This window comes from Glossina fuscipes, unplaced genomic scaffold, assembly GCF_014805625.2.
Source record: "Glossina fuscipes isolate IAEA_lab_2018 unplaced genomic scaffold, Yale_Gfus_2 3, whole genome shotgun sequence".
In the NCBI taxonomy this organism is placed as follows: Eukaryota; Metazoa; Arthropoda; class Insecta; order Diptera; family Glossinidae; genus Glossina; species Glossina fuscipes.
The window spans coordinates 12,172,715-12,184,169 of record NW_023998417.1 but is presented as its reverse complement, the minus strand read 5'-3'; the positions used below and the strand labels follow the sequence as shown (position 1 = coordinate 12,184,169).

At 34.0% G+C, this 11,455-nt stretch overlaps 4 protein-coding genes across 4 annotated transcripts in view; 3 read left to right on the top strand and 1 right to left on the bottom strand.

The window, feature by feature from the left end:
• LOC119634556 (synapsin) overlaps window positions 1-1,021 on the top strand; it is a gene marked incomplete at its 5' end in the record, with an annotated part of 25,645 nt that extends 24,624 nt beyond the window's left edge. The window contains 1 exon segment of the mRNA XM_038028787.1: window positions 588-1,021. Within this exon segment, the coding sequence (XP_037884715.1) occupies window positions 588-931 (344 nt within the window).
• A 5,908-nt stretch (window positions 1,022-6,929) lies between these two features.
• On the top strand, window positions 6,930-7,992 carry LOC119635050. Its single transcript, XM_038029567.1, has 4 exons — window positions 6,930-7,269; window positions 7,343-7,472; window positions 7,537-7,708; window positions 7,785-7,992. Exons 1-4 carry the CDS (start codon window positions 7,006-7,008, stop codon window positions 7,900-7,902), a joined length of 684 nt encoding a protein of 227 aa, XP_037885495.1. The 5' UTR covers window positions 6,930-7,005; the 3' UTR covers window positions 7,903-7,992.
• Window positions 7,993-9,453: 1,461 nt separating this feature from the next.
• LOC119635070 (multiple coagulation factor deficiency protein 2 homolog) lies at window positions 9,454-10,357 on the bottom strand. Its single transcript, XM_038029621.1, has 4 exons — window positions 10,040-10,357; window positions 9,888-9,975; window positions 9,688-9,826; window positions 9,454-9,624 (listed from the first exon to the last, which is right to left on the bottom strand). The coding sequence occupies exons 1-4, from the start codon at window positions 10,195-10,197 to the stop codon at window positions 9,533-9,535; spliced, it is 477 nt and encodes a 158-aa protein (XP_037885549.1). The 5' UTR covers window positions 10,198-10,357; the 3' UTR covers window positions 9,454-9,532.
• A 289-nt stretch (window positions 10,358-10,646) lies between these two features.
• Window positions 10,647-11,102, top strand: LOC119635152 (UPF0691 protein C9orf116). Its single transcript, XM_038029760.1, has 2 exons — window positions 10,647-10,822; window positions 10,897-11,102. The coding sequence occupies exons 1-2, from the start codon at window positions 10,684-10,686 to the stop codon at window positions 11,100-11,102; spliced, it is 345 nt and encodes a 114-aa protein (XP_037885688.1). The 5' UTR covers window positions 10,647-10,683.
• The last annotated feature ends 353 nt before the right edge of the window (window positions 11,103-11,455 follow it).

The window sequence follows — 11,455 nt, the reverse complement described above, 5'->3', positions numbered from 1 at the left end:
TTTTTTTTTTTTTTTTTTTTTTTTTTTTTTTTTTTTTTTTTTTGAATCTTAAGATGTTATCAAATATCGCGTTGACATATATAGAATAGTGAAACGGCACAAATGAACACGTAATGAAAACAACTTATTTTATATTTAAATAATTTTTGATTTCTTTTTAATTTAATTGCAAATTTCAAATTGGACAGAAATCATCATCAACGACGAACAATAACGTAAAGTCATTTCTCATAAAAAGTAAAACAAAGAAAACTAAATCATTAAATCATTGAATTCTCCTTTAAATATTGTTACGATATTTTGATAACCCATACAAACAAACAAACAAACAAACACAACAGCATATTATGCAAATTACTCGGTTGGGGAACAATTCGCAATTCGCATTAGCATTAATCAATTAATTATCATAAAAAAGTTTTTATCATTTTTGCAAATACTTGCACTTGATTTCACATCATTGCTTTATCATCACCTTCACCATCAAGCCAAGCCAAGCCAAGCCAAGCCATGCAGCAGTCTTAAAGCTTCAATATTTCGATAATTTATAATTTTAATGGAAATTTTTTTCTTATCATCTTCCCTAGATTCGAAAGGGCAATCCGATTTGGATATAATATTCGGTGGCGGTACTAAATATAATCGCGCCAGTTCGGACGCTGAGCTAATTTTCGGCACACCATTAAGCTATAAAAGCGATCGTTTTGGATCATCGAAAAGCATGAGCGTAGCATCAGATAATTCCTACGGCTATAATCCGGGTAGCAATGCAACAACCATGGGTGGTGGTAACGCGTACAAAATATACGAGGGTATACAGAATGCAGCCTTTACCGATTTTGTCGATTCGCCGGCATCGCAAATAAAATCGAAGATCGATAAAAAGTTAAGCGGTATCACTGACGATGAGGACGATTTGGATCTTAAATAGAACATCATTTAGACGTGAAATTCAAATGATTTACATGCGAGACCACTACACCTAATCAACTTCAAAACGCATTATTGTTATTGTTAATAATTTCCCTGTCACCAGATAACTCAGTTTCCAACCATATTTGCCTGCGTGTCTACACTTGCGCATTCTATGTTCTGAAGATACTAATTCCTTACCAACCGATACCTGATATTATTGCACTTCAAACTTGCGCCTCTACAATTTCCTGGTTTCATAATGAAAAAAAGCTGAATAAATAAATTAATAAATAATATAACGCATATATGGGTGTATGTGGATGTATTTGAATTTACGTTTTCCAAAACACACTCGCTCACACATGCAACACAAACGTACAGACACACATTCACACACATGCATAATCATCTGTGTGCAAGTGTGTACATATACATATATGCGAAGAGTATATCATTATGTAAAAATGCACCAATAATAACCAAATAGGCACACACAAACTCATAAATATATATAAGTTATTAAAGTATACTTACACACTTATCTACCTACATTACCTACATATATATCCACTTATATATAATCTCCCAAATTTAAACCTAAAGAGAAAAAAAAAAGAAGTTAAAATTTTTCCCATTATTTTCTTGTTACAAATGAATTTTATTCCCTTATGGGTTTAGCCGAAGAAAAACCAAAACAAACAAAAACACAATGACAATACACTTCAATTGAGAAAAAAACTAAAAAAAACTTTAAAAAAATAAAAAAAAGTCACCACGACTTGCATACAATATATATATATGGAACGGTTGACAAGCGGAGAAAGAGCGATGGGGGGAAGTGTTACATTCGGCTTAAGTCGAATCTTTTGCTTATTCACCACCACTTATGTTCACTTGAACGCAGAATCCACATGCTTTGATATTTGAAATATCCGAGGATCGACGCTAAAGCATCATCAGCAGCAAATATCGTAGTAAATATTCTTCTCTCTTTCTTCGTCTTCTACAAATCATCGCAATTTTCGCACCTCGAAAATATGTATATCAAATATGAAGATAGTGTATGGATGTACATCGAGACAGATATACATACGTACAGATGGATTCAATGATACGACTTTAAAGCAGAGGGTGAAGCATGGGCCAATGGTTACACACTTAGATAGGCGAACGAAAGAAAGAGTACGAAATGTGTAGACGGCCAGAAGAACGGATTAAAGGGGTAGGCATTGAATTCAGAACCGACAGGCGAACATAGAAAGACAGCCAAATATAGAAAGGAACGTAAAACGGACAAATGGATGAAGAAATACTCAAGTGCATATAGATTCATGGATATACTTAGGAAGATATGAAAGCATGAATAAAACGTACGGAAAGATGGATAATAATAATTTTAGTAAATGTATTACCGATCGACAACTTCTTCATTGCTTTGCCATTCCTTCGATTATTAAATTCATTAGATGAAATCAAATGGAAAGATGGACGAGCGCACTAAAAAGAAAAAACAATGCCAGACAAATCAATAAATAGATAAATAAAGAAGGGGACGGGTGGATGGAAGCACAGAACCATACAGATTAGTAGTCTTACGTGTGCGTGGCCTTTAACGCACATTTCGGATTTGGTGCAAACATAATAAATATGAGTTTAAGACACTCTTACTTTCCAATGATGATAAATATGTTTTCAATGGGCAATCTACCGCGATAGGATGTATTATATATGTCCATCCAAAATTGTGTTTTGATGGAATAACCAAACAAATTGATAAGCGGGCATTGTAAAGTATACACATTATGACGATACCACTAACAAAATTAGTACGCATCATACATTTGTGGTGGGTGGATACACAAAATTATTATATTAATTATAAGATACATATGTATTTAGAAAAAAAAAGAAAAGAAAAAGAAATCCGTAAGGGAAACGGAAATGGAAAGGGAATGAAACATAACTAAATATGACCTTAACGTAAAATGTTTTAATGAATCAATGTTTTGTGTATTTATGCACACAATAACAATAATCTAAGCATATACATATATACAAAGTCACACATACACAAACGCACCCATATATATATATATATATACGTCCATGCATGCAATGGCATGCATGTAGAGTCGATAATATTCTTATAAAATATTTATGAATAATTTACATACATAATTAACAGATAAGCAATACGGACAGAGAAATGTGTAGGCACTTCTACAGACATATACACAATATATGTACATCTATATAAAATATTTATAGTTAAAAATGTTTAGTTCAAAGCACTTTGTTATTTTTCATATCAATTTATATCAACAATTTGTTACAAACATGTTCATATTTAGGCAAATTATAGGTAAATACTTTTTTTTCTGTTCTTTTTTTTTTTTCTTTGTAAATTAAGGAGTATTAGCACAAAATGGTTGCGAGGGAATTCAGAACAAAAACAACGAATTTTTAGTAATTTGCCGTGAAAATGAGACAAAGGCTTATTGTTACAGTTAAACGCTGAAAAGGTACATTGCAGACAGGCCATGGCTCCGACAAGTTTCGAAACCTCTTTGCAGTAAAAAGTTAAAACAAAAGACCCTCTCTGTTAAGATACATATTGAATTGTTGACGGAAACTTCGTATATTCAGATATCTTTATCAAATTTTTGGACTAACACTTAAAAAGACAAAGCCATCTCATAAGCGTATTGCACTAGCAATGTTCGATTTCTTACGAGTTAAAACCCGAAAGGATCTGCAAAATCTTTGAAACGGTCTCAAGTCGTAATTCGTCCTGAGATGATTTCAATAGTTTAGCGTATCCCCTAAATTTATGAAAGCTTTTAAGTCCTTTTCAAATTGTCTAAGAACTGGTTTTTTATATTTCATAATAAGTGGAAATTTTGGTATGAGGCATTCCGATAAAGAAACGAAATCCGAATCAACGCAAAATCTCTTGCTAAAGGTTCCTGCACCGCGGGAAACAATGTATAAAATATTTGTAATCGGACTTCCGTTTAACAAATTAACCTGTCCTTGAAACAATTTAAAAGATTACAAAAGAGAGAAGTCGACAGTTAAATACCTTACAGCGGGTTATACGTCACGGAGTGGTCGTAAAAATGAATGAAATCCAATCCATTTCCCCATACGGTTTACACCTGAGCCTCAATCAACCCTTGTAGCAAATTTCATCAAAATATGTCGACATTTTTCGCGATCTGTAGATACATACGTGAATAAAAAGGTTTAAATCGCTTGTGAAAATGACCCAGAAACGATTCATCTAATGAAAAGTGACTTTCATAACATATCTGAGTTACACGATTCGATGAAATAATGTCGGAATTAAGCGTATAAACTTGAATTACTGGAATGTTTGTTTTGTTGCTCGCAACGCGACTCAATAGAGCTAAAAGTAGTTATGCAACTAAACAAATCATTTTCAATAGTCTCAGAGGGCATTCCTTGAGCCACCTTGAAGTATGTTTTGATTCACCATTTATAATAAAAGCTGTACGTCATTACGGACAACTTTAATATCCTCTTTGAATTGTTATTGTTGATCTCCTCATTCATATTTACAAACCTCTTAGTTTTTAGTTTTCGAATGTTATTGCAATGACATATTTAAGTTGGCAGCTTAAAAACTTGCTTGAAAGGCATCTACAAACCCATTAGAGAACATGGGGCTGTGTTGAAAAGCCACGTCACGTTTGCAGAAATCGTTGATAATCGTGCTGATCGAGTTTTCCTGCCCGGAATTTCTGTTAAAGAGATATTTATTTCTCCAAAGTGTGTATTTTATTATCGCGCCTCTGAATGGCCATAAAAATTTTGAAAGCGTAAACAAAAAAACATAAATTTTCGTTATGCAGGTCACGCGTTTCCTTAAGTTAGTTTCCAATCCCTTCCATGAATGCAAAACTTGGTATACTCGCTGTTACGAAACATAGAACAATTTTTTATGAAACGATTACAAATCGGAAGACAAATATCCCACGAACTAAGAGAAAATAGCTTTTGAAAAATTCTGAACCGCTGAGATGAGAAAAAGACTTGTCTGCACCTAAGTAATTCGAGTTTCATTCATATTCATTATTTTTTTACAAATTTTTTGCATATTTATTACTTTAAAGAGATTGATTGTTTGATTTAGATAAATTTATAGCGAAGAAGATATCGTAGGTCAAATAGAAAAGCCTACAGGTATATCGATCTAACTCATAATCGTTAAAATCATAAAATTTGTTAATCACAATGCAATGCATGCTAGCGAGCGGATTCAACCGGATATAACGAACTGATATATTATTAATTAAAAAAAAAAAAACAAAAAACAAAAAACAAAAAAACACATAACTATGAATGAATGCAATATTGAAAAAAAAAATAAAAAAATAAAACAATTTCATAACCAAATACATACACAGAAAGTTGTTTAATGTTTCTCGTTTACTTGCAAAAAAATAAAAGAATATAATTATTAATTAAATAACACTCAATTTCGTCATGATTTAAAAGTACATTTTGCATACAAACATACAAAACACATACATTTACATTAATACCTCTTACAAAAAGCATATACACTACACTGTTATAATTGTACTCGACGACACAGGGATACCGTGGTATTCAACTATAGAACAAAATTATTATAATTCCGTATATATGCGCATTATACAACACATAAATACATAAATATTGATAGATGCGTTTACAGATTTTTATTGAAGAAAACTAAGAAACATAAAAGCGAGAAAAGACGCAAGATTATCCGGAGTAAAAATTACAAATATTGCAATTAACAAAAGTTATATTACGGGAATAAATGCATTATACTTATAAGTTGTCGACATCAACACCACATGCATAGACTTACACACGCATGTGCAAACCTACATATACGGTTAATATTACATATTATTACTAAATGAGTTGAACAATAAAAAATTCAAATATTAAAAAAAAAAAAAAAAAAAGTTTAGTTTTTTAATTTTCAAGTTTGCGCATGTCGACCGACATGCCGCAGTGTCCTCTCCCCATTTTCGCAACTAACAGACGGTGAAAGGGACGAAAAGGTACAGAAATAGAGGGACATTTAGGGCGGAAGGCGGTCGATTTATCGATTCAACAATCGATCATTTGTTGATCGCAGAATAATAGAAGAGGAGGGTGGATGGTCGGCCAGATGGATATTCTTGCGTATAGATGCAGGAATAGGCGATGGGTATTTAGCTAAGGTTTTACTGATGATTAAAAATTTGAAAGAAATCGAGGATATTGCCGGAAGGACAAATGGTTGGATAAGCGCATGGTCAGTGGGAAAGATGACGCAAGAAGACGCACAATCAACGAGACGAATAATGAATAAAGAATAGCATGACTGACAAGATACACAAGTTGCAGAAAAGGGGGCAATGCTTGTGAATAATTTCCCTATGTTCGCCTAAGTACACACAATAGCAAGATTCGAAAAGCTTCGTTTTTTGCGTTTCATGCACATTGCGTTTCTCCTCTGACAGTTTAAGTGACGTTTAAAGATGAGTTATCGAATTGCAAAAATAATTTTATGCAAATCAAGTAAAATAGTTACCAACCATTGACGGATAATTTTGGATCGTCAATTACTGACAAAAAAAGTACAACGCAATCATACGAAAGTATGATTTAAGTCAGTGACCTCACAATGCAAATGAAAAGGTAGAAATGAAAGTGGAATGATAGAGTGTGTAACGACTCCACTTCCGAAGTAAATGTTAAATTATTTTATAACAATTGATTGAGGAAACTAATTCACTTACTTCTGAAGACATGTTAGAAAAGCGCTGTCTTCACGCTTCAGCTATGTAAAAAAATATCACAGCACGCACGCAATCGTTTACTATTAACTGACTTCTTTTTTTTTTAGCTTAGTTAGCGCTGTTAAACACATATGAACGATCTTCGCTAAGAAAAATGTAAAGATCTCTGATAAAAACGCAAGTGATCGTCAATATCAAATTCAGTTCAACTTGGTGGTGATACAATTTGGTTTTATTGGGATTGTTACTAAACGAAACAAAGTTGAGAAAGCAAACAAAGAGCAGCATGTCACGTTGGATAATCAGATATGTTGCTTTCTGGAGATTGTCTCTGACTATAATATTACACATGTTGTTAATAAAATGCAGTTCGTGCACTGCTATGAACAGCCAAGAGGACGATTCCATTAACAAGTTATCCAATGATGTTGCAGTCGATAATAGGTTCAAATGGCTGAAAGGAGCGCAGGACTTAATTGCGAGTCCTACTGGACATGTGGTAGTTCAAGTGGCAAAAGAACTATTAAATCGATCCACGGGCAATAGTCAAGTTAGCGATTAATACTTAGTTATTATGTCTACATATTTGCATATGTCAGCGAGAATTATTCGTACTCTTGCAGGTTTTAAACCTTAATATAACTAACCTTATAGTGATATTGCTTCTTAAAGTTTTAATATTTACCGCCGGTCTCTTAGGAGCTGGACACTGGGGCGGATATGGCTATAATTATGGACGATCCAATGACAACGGTACAACTTTTTTAAAATTATAAACGGTAACGATCGGCACTCTCACAGGACTCGTCTTTTGCAGGCTTCTCATTTGCCCTAAACGAAAATGAAGCTCACCTAATTACTGGTTTCTTGGCGGCTCAAAGTGGCTTCGATGATTGTTTATATGAGGCGGCTTGTTCAGCCCCACATGTAGCCTATGAGTACGCTAAAGCTGCGAAAGCTTTGATGGAAGGAATTAAGAAATTTGAAGGGTAGGTTATGCTTTCGCTCTTTGTCCTAACAGATCTTCATTTACGTTTCGAGTTTCCGTTCATTTTTATGTATTAGCATCAGCTATAATAATCTTCGTTATAATGACTTGATCGAATTGCTTCAACAGGCAGCGTATAATGGACATAAAGGATTAAATTGCACTATAACAGACAAATGCGATAATTTGCGTTAAAGTGCAGCTTAATAAGACGTTAAATAGAAAGAAGGGTGCGAAGATAAATTCGAAATTAACTAGCAAAGACACCTACCATATCTGTTACCTGATATCTGTTACCAAAACTGTTTAAACGCTTTAACAGAGCATTGTTAAATATTTAAAATTAAGATATCGTTGGATTTGAAAGCCTACTCCGCCAATATTAAACTACGTAAAATACTTTGGTGGACATCTCGTAAACCTATATGAAAATACCTTTCAAATAAACTAAACAAATTCAAATTCAGACTATGGCAGATATTTTTAACCAATTTGGTATGTTAGCGAAAAATGGGTAAAGGAGAACATCCAGTTTTGAGACTCTACTGCGGGCAAACTAGAAAATCTCCCCTACATTCACATATACTACGAGAATCTAGGGGTAGACGTGTCTTCTTGTACTGCTATTTCTACTCCTACTGCGACTGCGTCCGCGACAGCTGTATTTTTTTAACATTTTGAGCACGTTTAAACGGATCCGGAGATCGGTTTGAAATATTTAAAGGAGTTTTGGTTGGAATCAAAAAATTTTATACCGACTTAGTTGACATAATTCATTACAATAAAAAATGTTCGTGAACTCGTCACCGCAAATGTAGTCTTAATTGGAAGTATTCGAATTGTTCAGATTTCGCACTGAATTGTTACCGCATTCCGCTAAGTGCAGGACACTCGCTAAGTGCAGGACACTCGCTAAGTGCAGAATTTAGCTAGGTGCAGAACATTTGCTGCATTCAGCTGGATGCAGCACATTCGCTAAGTGCAGCGCTACATGCAGCTAGGAGCAGCACAGATGCTAAGAGTAGCGCTGCATTCAGCTAAGTGCACAACCATACATATGATATGACTGATGATATGATATAAGTCCTTACATGGGAGGCGGCGAAAGCACTAGTCCGATCCTTATCATATTCAATATCGTTCCTTCTTGGCCCAAAACATGTCAGTACACCAAATTTAATCGCAATATCTTAAAACCTGCGGTCTATAGGCAATCTAACAGCAGAGAACAACACGGTCGCTAGTGACTGCGCTGCACCTAACTACAGCGCGGCACTTATCGACTGTGCTGCTCCTAACGACTGTACTGCACCTACCTGCAGCGCTCTCAAATTTGGGTGTTCCTTCATACCCCTTTTTTCGGGACACATGCCAAATTTCAAAAAATTGTTAAAAATAGTTCCCACAGGCAGAATTTGAATTTGTTTAGTTTGTTTGAAAGGTATTTTCATAGAGATTCATGAGGCTTTCAAATTTAGCTATATCTTAATTTTAACAGCGCTCTATTAAGGCGTTAGCAGACTTTTGTTAACAGATGTGATAGGTCTCTTTGCTAGTGAAATTCGCGTTTGTCTTAATAGAAAGCATATATTGTTACATTTCTCTTTACTTGGTTATCATATTTCATTAAATGTGAAAAAGAATTAAATTTCAATTGATATCAGCTCTGAAATAATTGGGATTGTATTGAGTTCGAATTGGAATGAATTGATATAATATATAAATTTCACTCTTAACAATGTATAAATTATTTGCATCTTTGTTTGGGTTTAAAAAAATGTTGAGTGATCAAAAAACTATTATTCATCTAAACAAGAAAAAGTCTTTAATTTTCAGTTATAGCCTTAACATATTCCGGATAATGAAGCAATCCATCCTTATTAGCGTCAGCAATTAATAGAAACTCGTCAATGACTTCTGCAATTCGGTTAAAGAATTAAAAGTTTTGCAATAAATATGCAGTGATAAAAAGCTTCTTACCTATAATATGATTAAGTTCGTCACTCGCATTTTTTATATAATTATCGCGATCTAATTTCTTAAATTTCTGATCTTGATGCACGGCAGCCTGCAGCATTTCTAAACCGTCCAAGGCATTGTTATTGTCACTATCGTGTATCTAAAAATCAAAATTGTTGCTTAAAGGAATAACTGGTAAACGAAAATGACTAGAGACCAACCTTGAAGTAATAAAATGTTAGTTCTTCCTCGGACATATCTTCAATATTCGCATTGATGCCCATATCTTTTAAGTCGTCCTCAATGGCGCTAGTCAATAGATGCACAAGAAACTTGCCAACACAATTATACATACATACACGCATACACTTACTGCTCCTCGTGTGTTAAATGTTGATCCAATTTACGAGTTTTCGATTGCTCGCTGCGTGGATGATGAGGTCCTCGCTTCACGGCCGCACCGGGCTCGAGTTTTCCACTTAACATTAAAACGCATAATAAAAAATTTGCAAAATTCAATAAATTGCTCATTGTAGAATAGGCAAAAATTGGCAGTTGCTTCCTTCTCAAGACAAACGAATTGAAAATAATTCAGTTTAGAAGTTTATAATCACATCCTTGCCATTGCACTGAAGTATATTCAAGCTACAGTCTGGCAATAGAAATAATTTTTCCTACTTCGCTGTCTTTCTCTTTATCTAGAGAGAGAACGAAATTTCGTTTCCTCCGAACTAATATAAAGAAAAATTCTCAAATGAATCTTTAAGAGGCTAGGGCGCATGTCATATTTGACATTAAATCCCGACAAGCAATCATAATAAAGATTTGTTATAAACAATTGCAGCTATGGTAACTCGGTTACCTTCGATTTTGACGTATCTCTTTAGTACGACTTCAATTTTCCGAAATTAAAAAAAGGCCACTGTAACGAGAGTAAATTTCAAATTTTTCAAAAACATAATTTTTATGTTTTTCTCGACCTAGCGAACCTAAATACAATACCAATAATCGTCTAAAATGTGTGATGATATTTGCGTATCGTTCGAGACCTTCAGTCCGGAGATTGAATATATTAAATTTTTAAAACGAAAGCCAATTGTACAAACGGCGAAACTCTACGAGCAATTGCATACACGGGAGGGTATCAAATGTCCTTGTAAGTACACGCGCTATAAAAGATAAAGACCAACGCCATACTTTTAAATGCAAAAATAATTACATTGATTGCAGACAATTTTAAGGGTTACGGCGTGGAAACGGACCAAAATACTATGTATCGTACATGTAACTCGGAATATGGATACTATGCGCCCAATGCTTATACTATACCATCACGGTATTTTCCTTTGTCCCAGAAATTTTCCAACGAACTTCATCGCTGTGGCATGTATCGTAACTTCTCCCTAAACACTCATATGGATCGATCTTTTTATTAGAATAGAATTTTTTCTTTTCTACATTTCGAGCTATATCTCTCCTCGAAATATTTTCATCGCATATAAGATACTTGTGGACAAAACTTTTCAAACAACTAAATTATAATCGAAATTGTGACAGGTTAGAGTATTAAAAATATTGGACCGATAGAAGGTGTCCTGTTGGCAACGCCCCCTGATCTGTCATTTATTTATGTTGTATTGAAAACTTGAATTTAGTGAACAAATTTTAAATACGATTTCGGACTTATTATTATTTCCTTTATTTCGGAGTAGATTTTCATGTACCATAAAAATGTGTCGCCAGGTTTATAAAAATTAATTGAAATAAATCAAAAAAGTTTTTTATGTCA

Excerpts from the sequence above, each read along its gene's own strand:
- LOC119635152 (XM_038029760.1), top strand. The coding sequence starts at position 10,684 with ATGTGTGATGATATTTGCGTATCGTTCGAGACCTTCAGTCCGGAGATT. Across the intron at positions 10,823-10,896 it reads GGAGGGTATCAAATGTCCTT|ACAATTTTAAGGGTTACGGC; the intron begins GTAAGTACACGC and ends CATTGATTGCAG.
- LOC119635070 (XM_038029621.1), bottom strand. The coding sequence starts at position 10,197 with ATGAGCAATTTATTGAATTTTGCAAATTTTTTATTATGCGTTTTAATG. Across the intron at positions 9,827-9,887 it reads TAACATTTTATTACTTCAAG|ATACACGATAGTGACAATAA; the intron begins GTTGGTCTCTAG and ends TTTGATTTTTAG. Across the intron at positions 9,625-9,687 it reads CGAACTTAATCATATTATAG|AAGTCATTGACGAGTTTCTA; the intron begins GTAAGAAGCTTT and ends ACCGAATTGCAG.
- LOC119635050 (XM_038029567.1), top strand. The coding sequence starts at position 7,006 with ATGTCACGTTGGATAATCAGATATGTTGCTTTCTGGAGATTGTCTCTG. Across the intron at positions 7,473-7,536 it reads TGGACGATCCAATGACAACG|GCTTCTCATTTGCCCTAAAC; the intron begins GTACAACTTTTT and ends CGTCTTTTGCAG. Across the intron at positions 7,709-7,784 it reads GGAATTAAGAAATTTGAAGG|CATCAGCTATAATAATCTTC; the intron begins GTAGGTTATGCT and ends TTTATGTATTAG.